The 12,419-nt window shown below is 38.5% G+C and overlaps 1 protein-coding gene and 1 long non-coding RNA gene across 3 annotated transcripts; one reads left to right on the top strand and one right to left on the bottom strand.

Moving 5' to 3' along the window:
- Window positions 1–3,935: 3,935 nt before the first annotated feature.
- LOC147402188 (uncharacterized) lies at window positions 3,936–6,884 on the bottom strand. The gene is made up of 3 exons (XR_015178246.1): window positions 6,049–6,884; window positions 4,749–4,890; window positions 3,936–4,491 (listed from the first exon to the last, which is right to left on the bottom strand). It is a non-coding gene; the product is annotated as an uncharacterized LOC147402188 (long non-coding RNA).
- A 991-nt stretch (window positions 6,885–7,875) lies between these two features.
- On the top strand, window positions 7,876–10,570 carry LOC147402187 (putative WRKY transcription factor 74). Of its 2 annotated transcripts, none has more exons than XM_086443738.1 (4): window positions 7,876–8,001; window positions 8,271–9,040; window positions 9,129–9,254; window positions 10,273–10,570. In XM_086443738.1, the coding sequence occupies exons 2-4, from the start codon at window positions 8,283–8,285 to the stop codon at window positions 10,427–10,429; spliced, it is 1,041 nt and encodes a 346-aa protein (XP_086299864.1). In that variant the 5' UTR covers window positions 7,876–8,001; window positions 8,271–8,282; the 3' UTR covers window positions 10,430–10,570. The 2 variants fall into 2 exon arrangements, with proteins under 2 accessions (XP_086299864.1, XP_086299865.1); XM_086443739.1 differs by having other exon boundaries at window positions 7,891–8,001; window positions 8,256–9,040.
- Window positions 10,571–12,419: the final 1,849 nt, after the last annotated feature.

The following is a 12,419-nucleotide window of genomic DNA, read 5'->3' as shown; positions in this document are numbered from 1 at the left end:
GATCGAAGGAATTCATCACGAGCTCTATGTAATGCTTGTTGAACGCATAAGTCGATGTCACTATCATGTAAAGAAGCTTGTCGAGTTTGGGTAGAAATAGTAAGCATTCCACGTGACTTCGGAACAATCACAGATGAATCAACCAACTTATTAGAAGTAGGTAAAGCCAATGCGGTAGGAGCCGTATGTGTAGTTGAAGTTGATGAAATGCCATGAGAATTTTGACGAGGACATGAAGAAACCTCATCCCCATCACTCTTTGAGGGGTCTTCAGTAGCAATCAATTCCGAAAGCCCTCTACTAAGATGACTGACATTCAAAACATCTCCCATACCCGAGAAGGCAGGGAAGATTGGAAAATCTTCTGAGGCGAACAAATCGGCAATGGAATGTATATTGGTTGATGATTCTGCGAGATCAATTAAATCACAAAAGATTATACATTTAAAAAAAAAAACATGAAATTTCTAAGAAAGGAAAAAGTGTGTAAAGTTACCTTTCCTAGGAGACACATCATTCTCAGCTTCAGCTTCTTGCCTATCCGGAGTCACACTCGTATCTTTAGGTTTAGTCTGAACAACAGGCTTCAAAGAACTAACGGGACGACTTGATTTATGAACAACTTGTTCTACATCTACCCCAAGAATGTTGGCCTGTTCTGTTCGAGTAGTCGTTGGAGTCGGCAGTATTTTTTTGAAACGCAATTTCAATCTACGTTCTGCAATGACATTTTGCGTATCATCAATGCTAGTGTGTTCTATTCTTCTTTTTCGAGAAGGTTTTTGCGTGACAAGCAAAGCACGACGTGCCTCACGATCTTCAAATCCTTTTCTTTCATCAAAATTAAAGTTCGGAACGGAGACGCTATCTTCAAGAAGACGAAAATCAAGGGCATCCAAATGAGGTAGTACATCTTGAACCCACCAATCCCTATAACTCTTATCAAATTGCCGGTTCATGTCTTGCACTTTTGGAGGAATAAAAAAATTGACTCGACTTTTGGTCTGAGTCAAAGACAACCATAAACTGTATAACTCTATCCCATCCACGGATCTTGTGAAAGGAATCGGAGTTCCAGGGATACGTTGACGAAAGCCTTGTTGACGAGCAAACCTGTGAGGGCTATACATTTCCACCTCGTAAACATCACCATATCGAAACATAACAAATCCAGGACGACAGCTTATCATGAAAGCTTGAATTTCAGAAGGATCATCACCATCATCAGTCCGCATCCTTCTATGACCTTTTGGCGGCCAAATCTCTTCCGGATACCATTTAAAATCACTAGAATCCATGGTTCTTATCAGATTCCTTGCATCTTTAGCACTATCTTCCCAATAAAAGTATGAGTTGGAAACACCAGCTGTGCGAACCAAATACGGAGGTCCAAAGTCAGCATCAATGCTACCAAATACTCCCCGAGGAAAATGAAGTCCAACCCACCCAAATAAGTAATGAAGGGGACAATAACTCGTGGAGGCACCTACAACTTTCTGTGTTTTCATACCCCAATAAGTCTGAGTTAGACCTTTGTATAAACAACACAGAAGTGGAGGTACCAAGCTGAACGTAGTACCTCGGGCCATCAATGCTGCTATCTTGAAAGTACCTGGACGAATAACATCACCATTCTCACAAGGGAGAATAAAACGACACAACCACAAGGAGAGGTATGCAGCTGTCATAGCTTCATCTTCAACATTCTGATTTGCAAGAAAACCGAGCCTGATAAATGGATTTTCTCCCTCTTTACGACCCCCCTTAGCCAAAGTAACTCGAGAAGAAAAGGGTCTTTGTAATTTTGTTCTAGGATACTGACGGCCATTACGATTAATGTAGAACGATTTTGCCCTTTCTTTATACTCTACTGTCAGACGAGGATTAGAAATTCGTTCAGCTTTAACATACCAGAAATCAAGCCACTCACTGTGACTAACACAGTCACTCCCTTTTTCAAGAATCAGTAAAGCATATGCCTTGAACAGATACTGACAGGAAAGAGGAAGTCCTGAAACACCGTTGCAACCCATGAGTTCATTGAGACTGGGTACTACTTCTTCATAATACTCACCGGTGATAGAAAGCCCAGAAATCTTCTGCATTTCCCATAAAGAAATGCCAACTTCCCCACGACCTGTCACAAAAGTATTGGTTTCGGGACACCAAAACTCACACAAAGCCCGGTACATACCATTAGGACGACTGTACTCCTTACTAGCTGCAAATATAGTTTCACCAAGGGAAGCTGTCGACTTTCTGCTTTGTAGTTTATGGCTCACGTCCAAACTCCAGTCCCAAAAACCACTGAGATATCGAATGTCGCCTCGAGGTTCAATATCCGAACCCCATCGAGTGAAACGTTGCATGATTTTCTGTGCCAAAACAGCCTGTGGACAATTACGAGTTCGATCATGATGTGGAGGATGACATAAAGATGGTTGACGCTCCATATCAATCTCATCTCCAGGAAGTAGGTCAACCGTTGAAGGATATTCACTCAAAGCTGCCAAATCAAGTGATGTGTCCCTTTCTGTATCATGTGCCTTCAAAGGACCAGTCATCGGTGTGTGCACTGCAAGTTTCAGCTCCATAGATGAAATATTTCCTCCTTTTGAATGACCAGATATCATAACATGGGGAAAACAAAGCCATTTTCCTTTCTGAGAAGGATCTGCATGGTCATCTACCCAACCTTCACGCGGTAAGCTTCGTTTGGAACGATTCTTATTCCTTAAACCTTTGGAAAGGGTGTCCCTAGCCATCTCTGCAAAATTTCAATGGAAAAGAAAAGAATAAACACATTTATTCAAAAAAAAAAAAAAAAAAAAAGTCTTACTAAGTACTAGTGTCACATTGACTAAAAGTATATAAGAGTATGAATAAAAATCCATCATGTTCAATAGTGCTATAGTGCTAGAGATTAGCCAATTGACGTTTGTCCACTCTTAAGCACTAATGATAAATGACTACTTTAGAGCTTGACCAACTAACTGGACAAATAGATCGTCGCCTGGTTCTTCTACTTGAACAAATCCTGCTTCAAGTAATTTTTCTAGCCAATTGACGTTTGTCAGCCAGTTGACGTTGTCACCTCTTAAGCACTACTGATGAACAGCTATGCTAAAGATTGACCAACCGACTGGACAAATAGCTCGTCGCATGGTTCTTCTATATGAACAAATCTTACTTCAAGTGATTCTTTAGCCAATTGACGTTTGTCAACCGATTGACATTGTCCACTCTTAAGCATTATTGATGAACAATTGCTTTAGAGATTAGTCAATTAGTTGGACAAATAGCTCGTCGCATGGTTCTTTTGTATGAACAAATCTTACTTCAAGTGATTCTTTAGCCAATTGACGTTTGTCAACCGATTGACATTGTCCACTCTTAAGCATTATTGATGAACAATTGCTTTAGAGATTAGTCAATTAGTTGGACAAATGGATCGTCGCATGGTTCTTCTGTTTGAACAAATCTTGCTTCAAGTAATTTTTCTAGCCAATTGACGTTTGTCAGCCAGTTAACGTTGTCACCTCCTAAGCACTACTGATGAACAGCTATGCTAGAGATTGGCCAACTAGCTGGACAAATAGATCGTCGCATGGTTCTTCTTTTTGAACAAATCCTGCTTCAAGTAATTTTTCTAGCCAATTGACGTTTGTCAGCCAGTTGACGTTGTCACCTTCTAAGCACTACTGATGAACAGCTATGCTAGAGGTTGGCCAACTAGCTGGACAAATGGATCGTCGCATGGTTCTTCGGTTTGAACAAATCCTGCTTCAAGTAATTTTTCTGGCCAATTGACGTTTGTCAGCCAGTTGACGTTGTCACCTCCTAAGCACTACTGATGAACAGCTATGCTAGAGATTGGCCAACTAGCTGGACAAAAGAGATCGTCGCATGGTTCTTCTTTTTGAACAAATCCTGTTTCAAGTAATTTTTTTAGCCAATTGACGTTTGTCAGCCAGTTGACGTTGTCACCTTCTAAGCACTACTGATGAACAGCTATGCTAGAAGTTGGCCAACTAGCTGGACAAATGGATCGTCGCATGGTTCTTCGGTTTGAACAAATCCTGCTTCAAGTAATTTTTCTGGCCAATTGACGTTTGTCAGCCAGTTGACGTTGTCACCTCCTAAGCATTACTGATGAACAGCTATGCTAGAGATTGGCCAACTAGCTGGACAAATGGGTCGTCGCATGGTTCTTCTACGGGTACATATTTCACATTACGCAACGCTTCTGTCATGTCAATAATGTTCGCCCCAAGCATGACTAACAAATTCGAGTCATTATAAAATTAACGGACAAGCACCGTTTCCTAATAACTTGATCAATGCACCCTGTTGCAAGTCATCATGTATAAAAAGGGAATATGGCAAGATAATCAGGTTTTAAAAGAAATATTACCTTTTTTTTTTTTTTTGGTATAGTTGTCGAGGTGCGATGACGAAAATTGAATTGAGTAGTTGCTAAGATTAAAGCTACTGCAAAAAAGAAAAAAAATGCATGTTAGATGTTATACTGAGCAACATCACAAAAGGAATCTAAAAAAAAATCCCAAAATAAGTCTAGGGGTCAAAGACCTTAACAAGATCTCAAATCTTATTGGGGCCATGGGTCCATAAAGATTATTATATCGGCAATCCAATTTTGAAATTGAGATGCAATGCTGAAGAATGATCTCTGTTTTCAAAAATCTGAAAATTTTGTGGTGTTAATGAGGAGGGAAATTCGTACTTACAATTAAGAGGGTGGTATTTCAAAGAAAAAAAATGGAGATTCAAGGAGCTTAGTTCCTTGAAAATAGATCGGCTCTTAGATACGCTGGTACTATCGTCTTCTTTATCTTCTCATCTGTCAAGCAACTCTCCCAAACCTTGCTACTGCCATTGATGTGGATAGTTAGTAAAAATTTCAAAGAAAGAAGAAAGAAAGAATGACGTAGATCCATCGCCACAATATTCGATCCAAGGGGTTATAAATCTCTGTTCCCCAACATCCATCAATAGAGAAAGGAGAGTGAGAAGGAAAGCAAAGAACTCGACATCAATAGCCTTTATCACTAATATGGAGGTCGCAGCCCCTGTTTTGTAAAAATAAAAAAAAAAAAAAATTATTCTCGAACTTAAGTATGTGAGCGCACATGAGTTACCGCATTGGCAATCCATCACCACAGTCTTCAAGATGTTACGAGAATAAATTTTACAAATAAATCCATCATGTTCTGGAAAAAGGAGATTAAAGTTTTGTTGTCTTCATTTACTTCCTTCTGACTTCAATTTACGTTTTGGAGATCACAATGTAAACCCAGTAAGCCTTAGCAAGATTTGGAAGCTTATTATGGTAGTAAGAATAGTTTTTTTTAATATAATAAGAAAAAACAAGAGCAGCCCTTGTTTTAGCCTCCACGTACAGCAACAAGAGAGACTAACCTGTAGGCAGCTGTGGTTGGGACGTGAGTAGATGCGCCTTATGAGAGTGTTGCTCCAACGAAAAAAAAAAGAGGAGAATGAAATAAATAGGCGAGAAGAAGGTGGAATTGAAGAAGGAGTAGGAGAGAAAGAAGAGAGGAGTGGGACTCTCAGCGGTGCAGGAACGTGAGACAGAAGGAGAATAGAGACGTGAAAAAAATAAATAAATAAATAAATAAATAAAATAAAATAAAATTCGAAAAAAAAAAAAAAAAAGAAAAAAAAAAAAGAAAAAAGAAAGTAAGCTAAGCTTACTAACTAAGTAAGAATTCAAATCTTACTAAAGTTGTTGCTGCCCCTTGATGTTCCCTCATCACAATCTGCAAAGAAGAAAAAGGAGGACGAGACAAATAGTAGACGATGAACCCTCTACAGCAGCCGTGGGAGATGAATCCTTCTTGAAATAGGCTATTAGTGTTTAAAGAGGATTGAAAGATCTTCACCGAATTGATTCGATTGGCTTGTAGAAGGAAGAGTCCTTCTTGAACCCGTCTTGAATGTTTGGAGACGAAGTAAAAAAAAAAAAAAAAAACAATTTAAAGAAGAAGAAGGAGAAGGAAGAGAGGTTACCTATAAGCATGTAACGCTCAAGAAAAGAACGTGTTGCTGCAAATTCCTTCAAGAATCGTCCATTAACTGCAAACCGGCTCGGTTTGAAGAAGAAGAGTTCTTCTTGGACATGGTTGTGAGGGCTCTTCGAAAAAAAAATTAATTAAAAAAATAGATAAAGAAATCGAGGTTTCAATCTTGAGATCTGTTTTTCAAAGAAGGGCAATTCCAAACCCAATAATCGGTTTCTCTCCGGAGAGAGAGAGCTAATCCGAGGCTGTGGAAGGTGTAAATCGATCTTGACTATGCGAATCTACGGCTGAAATCTGAGAAAACGAACTTCCCATGGCTGCGACTTGAGAGGGTGAAGCTTCCATGGCCGTCGAGAATGAAGAGAACAGGGAATAGATTTAGAGTTTTGTTTTGTTAAAACTTCTATTGACACCCCAGTTTTTAATTGCCTAAGTCTCAAAGGGTTTACACAAAACAGCAAAATCGATAAATAAAAAAAAAAAAATGATAGTAAGCTAAGCTTACTAACTTAGTAAGATGCAAATTATGCTGAAGCCCAACCTAGTCCATTACAACATCCAAGCCCAAGACTAGTATAATTGTTTTAAGGCCTGATCCATGGCTATTGGGCCTAACAACAACAAAGCATAGAGCTATGAGCCTTTAAAAAAAAAAACAGCCCATTGGGCCAGGTTAGTGCGGTAATGTTCCTATACATGACCCAAACACGATGGGCTGAAGAGGCAGCATTCAAGTTCTGTTAAAATAAAGTTGTTGAGAAGTGGCATTGATCCTATGCACACTGGATACACCAAATTCTAATGGGACTTAATTGCTTCCAAGTTTTGTTCCACCTCAACTCGAATGAATATAGAGGCAACTCAGTTATAAAGCTTGTTAGAGGAACACGTCGGATTAACAAAAAAAAAAAAAATGTTGACACATTCACCAAAGCATATCACACACTAGTCAAGGTGATCAAGAATGCATCATTGCTAGCTACGCATCAAATAATGCATCCTTGAGGGGGCATTTGTAGGCACCAAAATTTTGAAAAAGGGCTTTACAAATTTTATAAATAAAAATCCCTAATTTTATTAATGGGCTTCAAATCCAAATTGAGTCCATTAAATGGGAACGTGCCCCCCTACAAGTTTGGGTTTGGGCTTTCGCAGATAAAGCTCATGATCCTATAAATTCAAGTGATCCACATTAAATATTGGGCCTAATACCCAAATAAATAAATTTGGCCCAATAATAATCCATAAAATCCATAAAATTGGATTTGGACAAATTTAGCCTTTTAAACAAATCAATTAAGCTTTCTTAAGTTGGGGGTATAATTGGAAAGCTAAATTACCTTTAAATCTATAAATACAAGAGCCTCTCTTATTGAGAGGGGATCTGGATCACTTTCTCTGAGAAGACAGAAGCTCTCCCTCTAGAAGAAAGAAAAAGCTCTCAAGCCCTCCTTCAGAGACAAAAGCAAGGTTCTTCAGAGATCCGGACTCCGACTAAAGAGAAGATCAAGCATAAAACCCTTCTCCGGAATCCAAGCAACCTTCTCAGCCGATAAAGCGCGAAGCCCGGAGAGAAGAAGATCTACAGAAGCCTCTACAGAAGATCAAGCACAAAGCAAAGCCACCGTTCAAGCAACCTTCTCAGCCGATAAAGCGCGAAGCACGGAGAGAAGAAAAGCTACATACGTCATCACTATTTTGTACTTGACTGTTAATCAGAGGAAACACTGAGATCTGTATCCACTTTTCATCAAAAATCAATAAAATCATTTGTGATTATTTTTCACGGATCCCGAGGTAGATCCGTAGAAATTTATTGTCGACAAAAATACTGGATTTGTTTTTTAAGCCAAGGACCAAGTCTTCTCTTTCACACGATCACACCTTTCAATCTCACAGCCATGAAATCAGAATCTTGGGTTTCAAAGCTGAAATCCAACAGGTCCGTTCTTACTCTTCTTGTTAATCTTTGTTTCTTTGATCATTCATCCTAATTTGGTTTTTCTTTTTTTTCCATCAAATCTTCATGTACCCACTTTAGCTTCTTCTGTCTCGTTTCACTCTAAGATGAAAAAATTGAAATTTTGATTAAACCTATTTAGTTTTTCTAAAATGGTTTGTTGGAGATTTGCAATGTAGGGCTAGATTTCGGAGTTTTTTTTTTTTTTACTATGTTATTGTGTTTGGGTTTCTAAGGTTTTTGAGATTTAGGGTTTGAGAATCATGGAGGAGGTCGAAGAAGCTAATAGAGCAGCTGTTGAGAGCTGTCATAGAGTTTTTAGTCTGTTTTCTCAACCCAAAGATCATATTCAGTATAGAAACTTAATGGTGGAGACAAGGGAGGCTGTGTTCAAGTTCAAGAAAGTTGTGTCTCTTCTGAGTACTAATTTGGGTCAGGGAAGAGTCAGAAAATTGAAGAAATTTCAATCCCAACCCCCCTTTCCCCAAAAAATCTTCTTAGATAACCCAAATTCTAAATCAGATTCTTCAGCCAAGCCCCTCCAACTTCTCCAAACTAGTCCAGCTATAGAGATATGTTCAAGTTCAACAACTAAGAATTATATGGATCTTCCTCAGAAATTGTTCTTAGAAAACCCATCTCTAGAAATGGGTTCAATTACTAAGAATCCTCTCCAACTTGCCCAACCAACACCACCAACACAGTATCAAATCCAACAACAACAGAAAATGAAATTCCAGGCTGATACAATTTATGGAAGGAGCAACAGTGGGTTAGACCTCATGTTTGATAGTACTTCTAATTGTACACTCACTATGTCATCGACCAAATCATTCATTTCGTCTCTAAGCGTGGATGGAAGTGTGGCTAACATGGATGGAAAGGCCCTCTATTTGACCAGGTCACCGCAATTTTCTAATTGGAACTCACACCAGACTCCAAAGAGGAGGTGTTCTGGGAAGGGAGAGAATGGGAGTGTGAAATGTGGAAGTAGTCGTAGATGTCACTGCTCAAAGAGGAGGTGAGATTTAATTAATCACCGGCTTTTATATTCAATTAGTTATGATCGATTGATTTTAATTGGCGATGATCTTTATTTCTGTTTATAGGAAACTGAGGGTGAAGAGATCAATCAAGGTGCCTGCAATTAGTAACAAGCTTGCAGATATCCCTCCCGATGAGTATTCATGGAGGAAGTATGGACAGAAGCCAATTAAGGGTTCTCCACACCCTAGGTACATCTACACTTCGCTTTCTTATTTGTAACGTATTATGTTATTATGGATGATTCATTAAGATTGAATGTCGGTTATGATTTGACATATATATGTTTTTTATAGAAAAATTGAATTGTTTGTTGCACACTTCTAGGGGAAATGGGTGCACTTGTCCCCACAAGAATTTATAAAATTTATATGCTATTGGAACGGATAACAGCGGTGGATTTTCCACCGCTATGGCTCCCGCAAGAAATTTTTTAGAGTTTTAATTGTCCCCCAGGTAGACAAAATGGCTCCGCACACTAACACTCTTTGCTCTTGCCAATGGTTGTTATTGCCGTTATACTTATCCCCAGCATTGGAACGGTTCATCCTAACTTTACAAAAGAAAGTGTTACAACTAGTCTGAAATGACTGTAACTAGTCTCTTAAATTTACATGAACCCACATGTTTAATGCCTGGACTGGTACCTTTTTATCATAAATTGTCCTGAAAATGGGTTAAGGAAGTGTCCATGAAGTAAAAACAAGAAAAGAGAAGTTTTTGGATCATTCATATTAAATAAATGATACCTAATTGTAGACTCCGTACTCTGAAATATAGCAAAAGCAACCAACTTTCAGAAGGTATAGTTGTAGTTGTGTTGATGTATAAGGGTTTAGTTTTTTGGTCATGGTAGAATATTTTCCTTGATTTGCTCTCCCTTACCAAGAATATCTGTTAAGCAAATAAGGGTATTTCATACTCATTTTTAAAAGTTGTCATTGGACAATTATAATTGTAGGTGCATTTTAAATACGGTTTTTGTTAATGTGTGCCCTAAGGGTAAACATTAAGATGCATTAAATACACCTTGGAAAAAAGCATTTGAGGGTATTAATGCATCTTAACATGTGCCCTTAGGGAACATGTTAACAGAACCCTTTAAATATTGCCAGTATCCAAGTATTTTTCTTGACATTGCACGAACTCAAATTTGATAATGGAGACAATCTAGTCTCGACTGAGTAGGCTTGGGTTGAACCTATGCAGGGGATACTATAAATGTAGCAGCATGAGTGGTTGCCCAGCGAGGAAGCATGTTGAGAGGTGCTTGGAAGACTCCTCAATGCTTATCATCACTTACGAAGGTGAACACAACCACCCTAAGTTGTTTCTATCCCAATCTGTCCACACACAGACTTCATAAAAAGCAACATCGAGATCACTGCAAGGGACCCACTATTCATATCCATTAACGTCCAATATTTGGTTTACTGTAAATTGCTCCTGGACATAATATGTATGATTCAAGCCTGAGAATGCAGATGATGGAGTGGTTTTCTGGCAAGGGGAGTATGCTTTTCTAGGTCTTTCGGCCTCTTGGGGCATATTAGGTATAAACCACAAAATCAGATAAAAAACTCAAGACAGAAAAAAAGTGATTGAAATATGCTTCCCATTTGACAAAGTCAGACACTTGAAGAGTTTCCTACTTGTACTTTTAAGGCTCTGCTCGCCTTCGTTGCCTTCTTGTTGATAGGTGCGACTTTGTGAATTGTGTCGTTTATTTGATCAATGGGTCGATTGCTAACAGTATCAGAAGGTAAATGAGAATTTGACTGGCCTGTAACTTTTATTCTACGGGAATTAGAGATCGTCCTTAATTTCATTGCTGCAAATTTTTGTGGAATGTTGATCCGACATTTCTTTTTTTTAAAAGGTGAATCTAACAATCTCATCATTAGTATTTCTAAAAATCTATGAAATAAGTTCGATATCTAGTATGAGCATTAATCCCTCAGGGGCCTCTTGCAAGGGCACACTCTCGCTTGATGCATGTGATGCACGTGCCCTTGGACTAATCCTTGGACAAGGCCATAGTCTATATAGATTGGGCAAATCCCAAATGGAAGTCAAATATTAAAAAAAAGGCAAAACCTTAAGGGCACAAATATATATTTATATTTATAAAGAAAAGACATTTAAACAACTAAGATAGGATTTAGCAGTGGACCATAAATATGGTGAGCGTGCCACGTAAGGATAAGCTTTAGTGGGAGTATTTATGTGAAAGGCGCATGTGTTGCCTATCCATGCATGATCATACATAATATCTACACATACATGCATGCATGCATGCATTTGTGAGTTAAGAAGGAAGGAGTGCGCAGGGGGGGGGGGATAAAGTAGAAAGTAGCTCCACGTGACCATTTGGTCCCCAGATAAAGAGACAGCTAAGAACGCTCGGCACAGACGGGGAGGGCGAAGCTACAGTAGCCACACGTGTGAAGTCAAAGAAGCGTGTTGTATGAAGAAAATGACGGCCATCTGCTATTATACGCACGTAGCGTCTTTTGAGACATCGAAAGCTTACACATTGTTGTTGTCTACCAATTTTCCGACGAGTAATTCTCTCGTTGGGTTTTTAGGGGGAATACTGGGCGTACACCAAAACGGTGTCAGGACCGGATGATGTCCTCCTTCAACTACGCTACAAATTATCCTGTGTGTATGTGATTTTAAATTTACAAATCCAATGCTTCAAGCTCCACCGTTGATATGTCCTACTAGGATTTAATCTCTACTGGATTAACTGATCGAATCATATGGGAGGCTTGCAAAATTATTTCTTTGAAAATAAGAAAATCCTATAATTTGTTTTCATATATTTAGATTTGACATTATTCTCAATTAAAGAGTACTGTAAGTTTAAAAAAAAAACACAAAAGTGCAATCGTGAAAAGCTGAAAGGAGGTGTTTTCATGAGGTGAGATGAGAGACTTTCGATCTAACAATAGTATAAAATCATGAGAGAGTTGATGGAGAAGCAAATAATTTTCATGGAGGAACTTGAAGCGTTGCTAGGATCAATAATCTCAGTCTTAGTTCATCATTTATCTTTGTCATTGACTACAACGTCTTTAATTAAGGTGAACCCTTTCATTTTTTCACTATTTCTATACATTTCATTTGGTAGCCCATCCACGATCCATCGCACTAGTAAAATAAAAATTTATATATTTTTTCTCAACGAAATTAAATATTGCGACCTATTTAAGACCACCACTATTTGAACAATGCGTAAAGCCAAGATTTTGTCCAAGTGAGGGCAATTAATAAATTTAATTAAAAAAAAAAAAAAATTTAATGTGAGAGCAATGGTGGTGATTTTATTTTTCTGCCACTATCATTCACCG

Source organism: Akebia trifoliata, chromosome 5 (assembly GCF_017979445.1).
Source record: "Akebia trifoliata isolate Shusen 1 chromosome 5, ASM1797944v1, whole genome shotgun sequence".
Taxonomy (NCBI): Eukaryota; Viridiplantae; Streptophyta; class Magnoliopsida; order Ranunculales; family Lardizabalaceae; genus Akebia; species Akebia trifoliata.
Note: the sequence above shows the minus strand (reverse complement) of the source record. Positions and strands in the feature narration are given on the sequence as shown.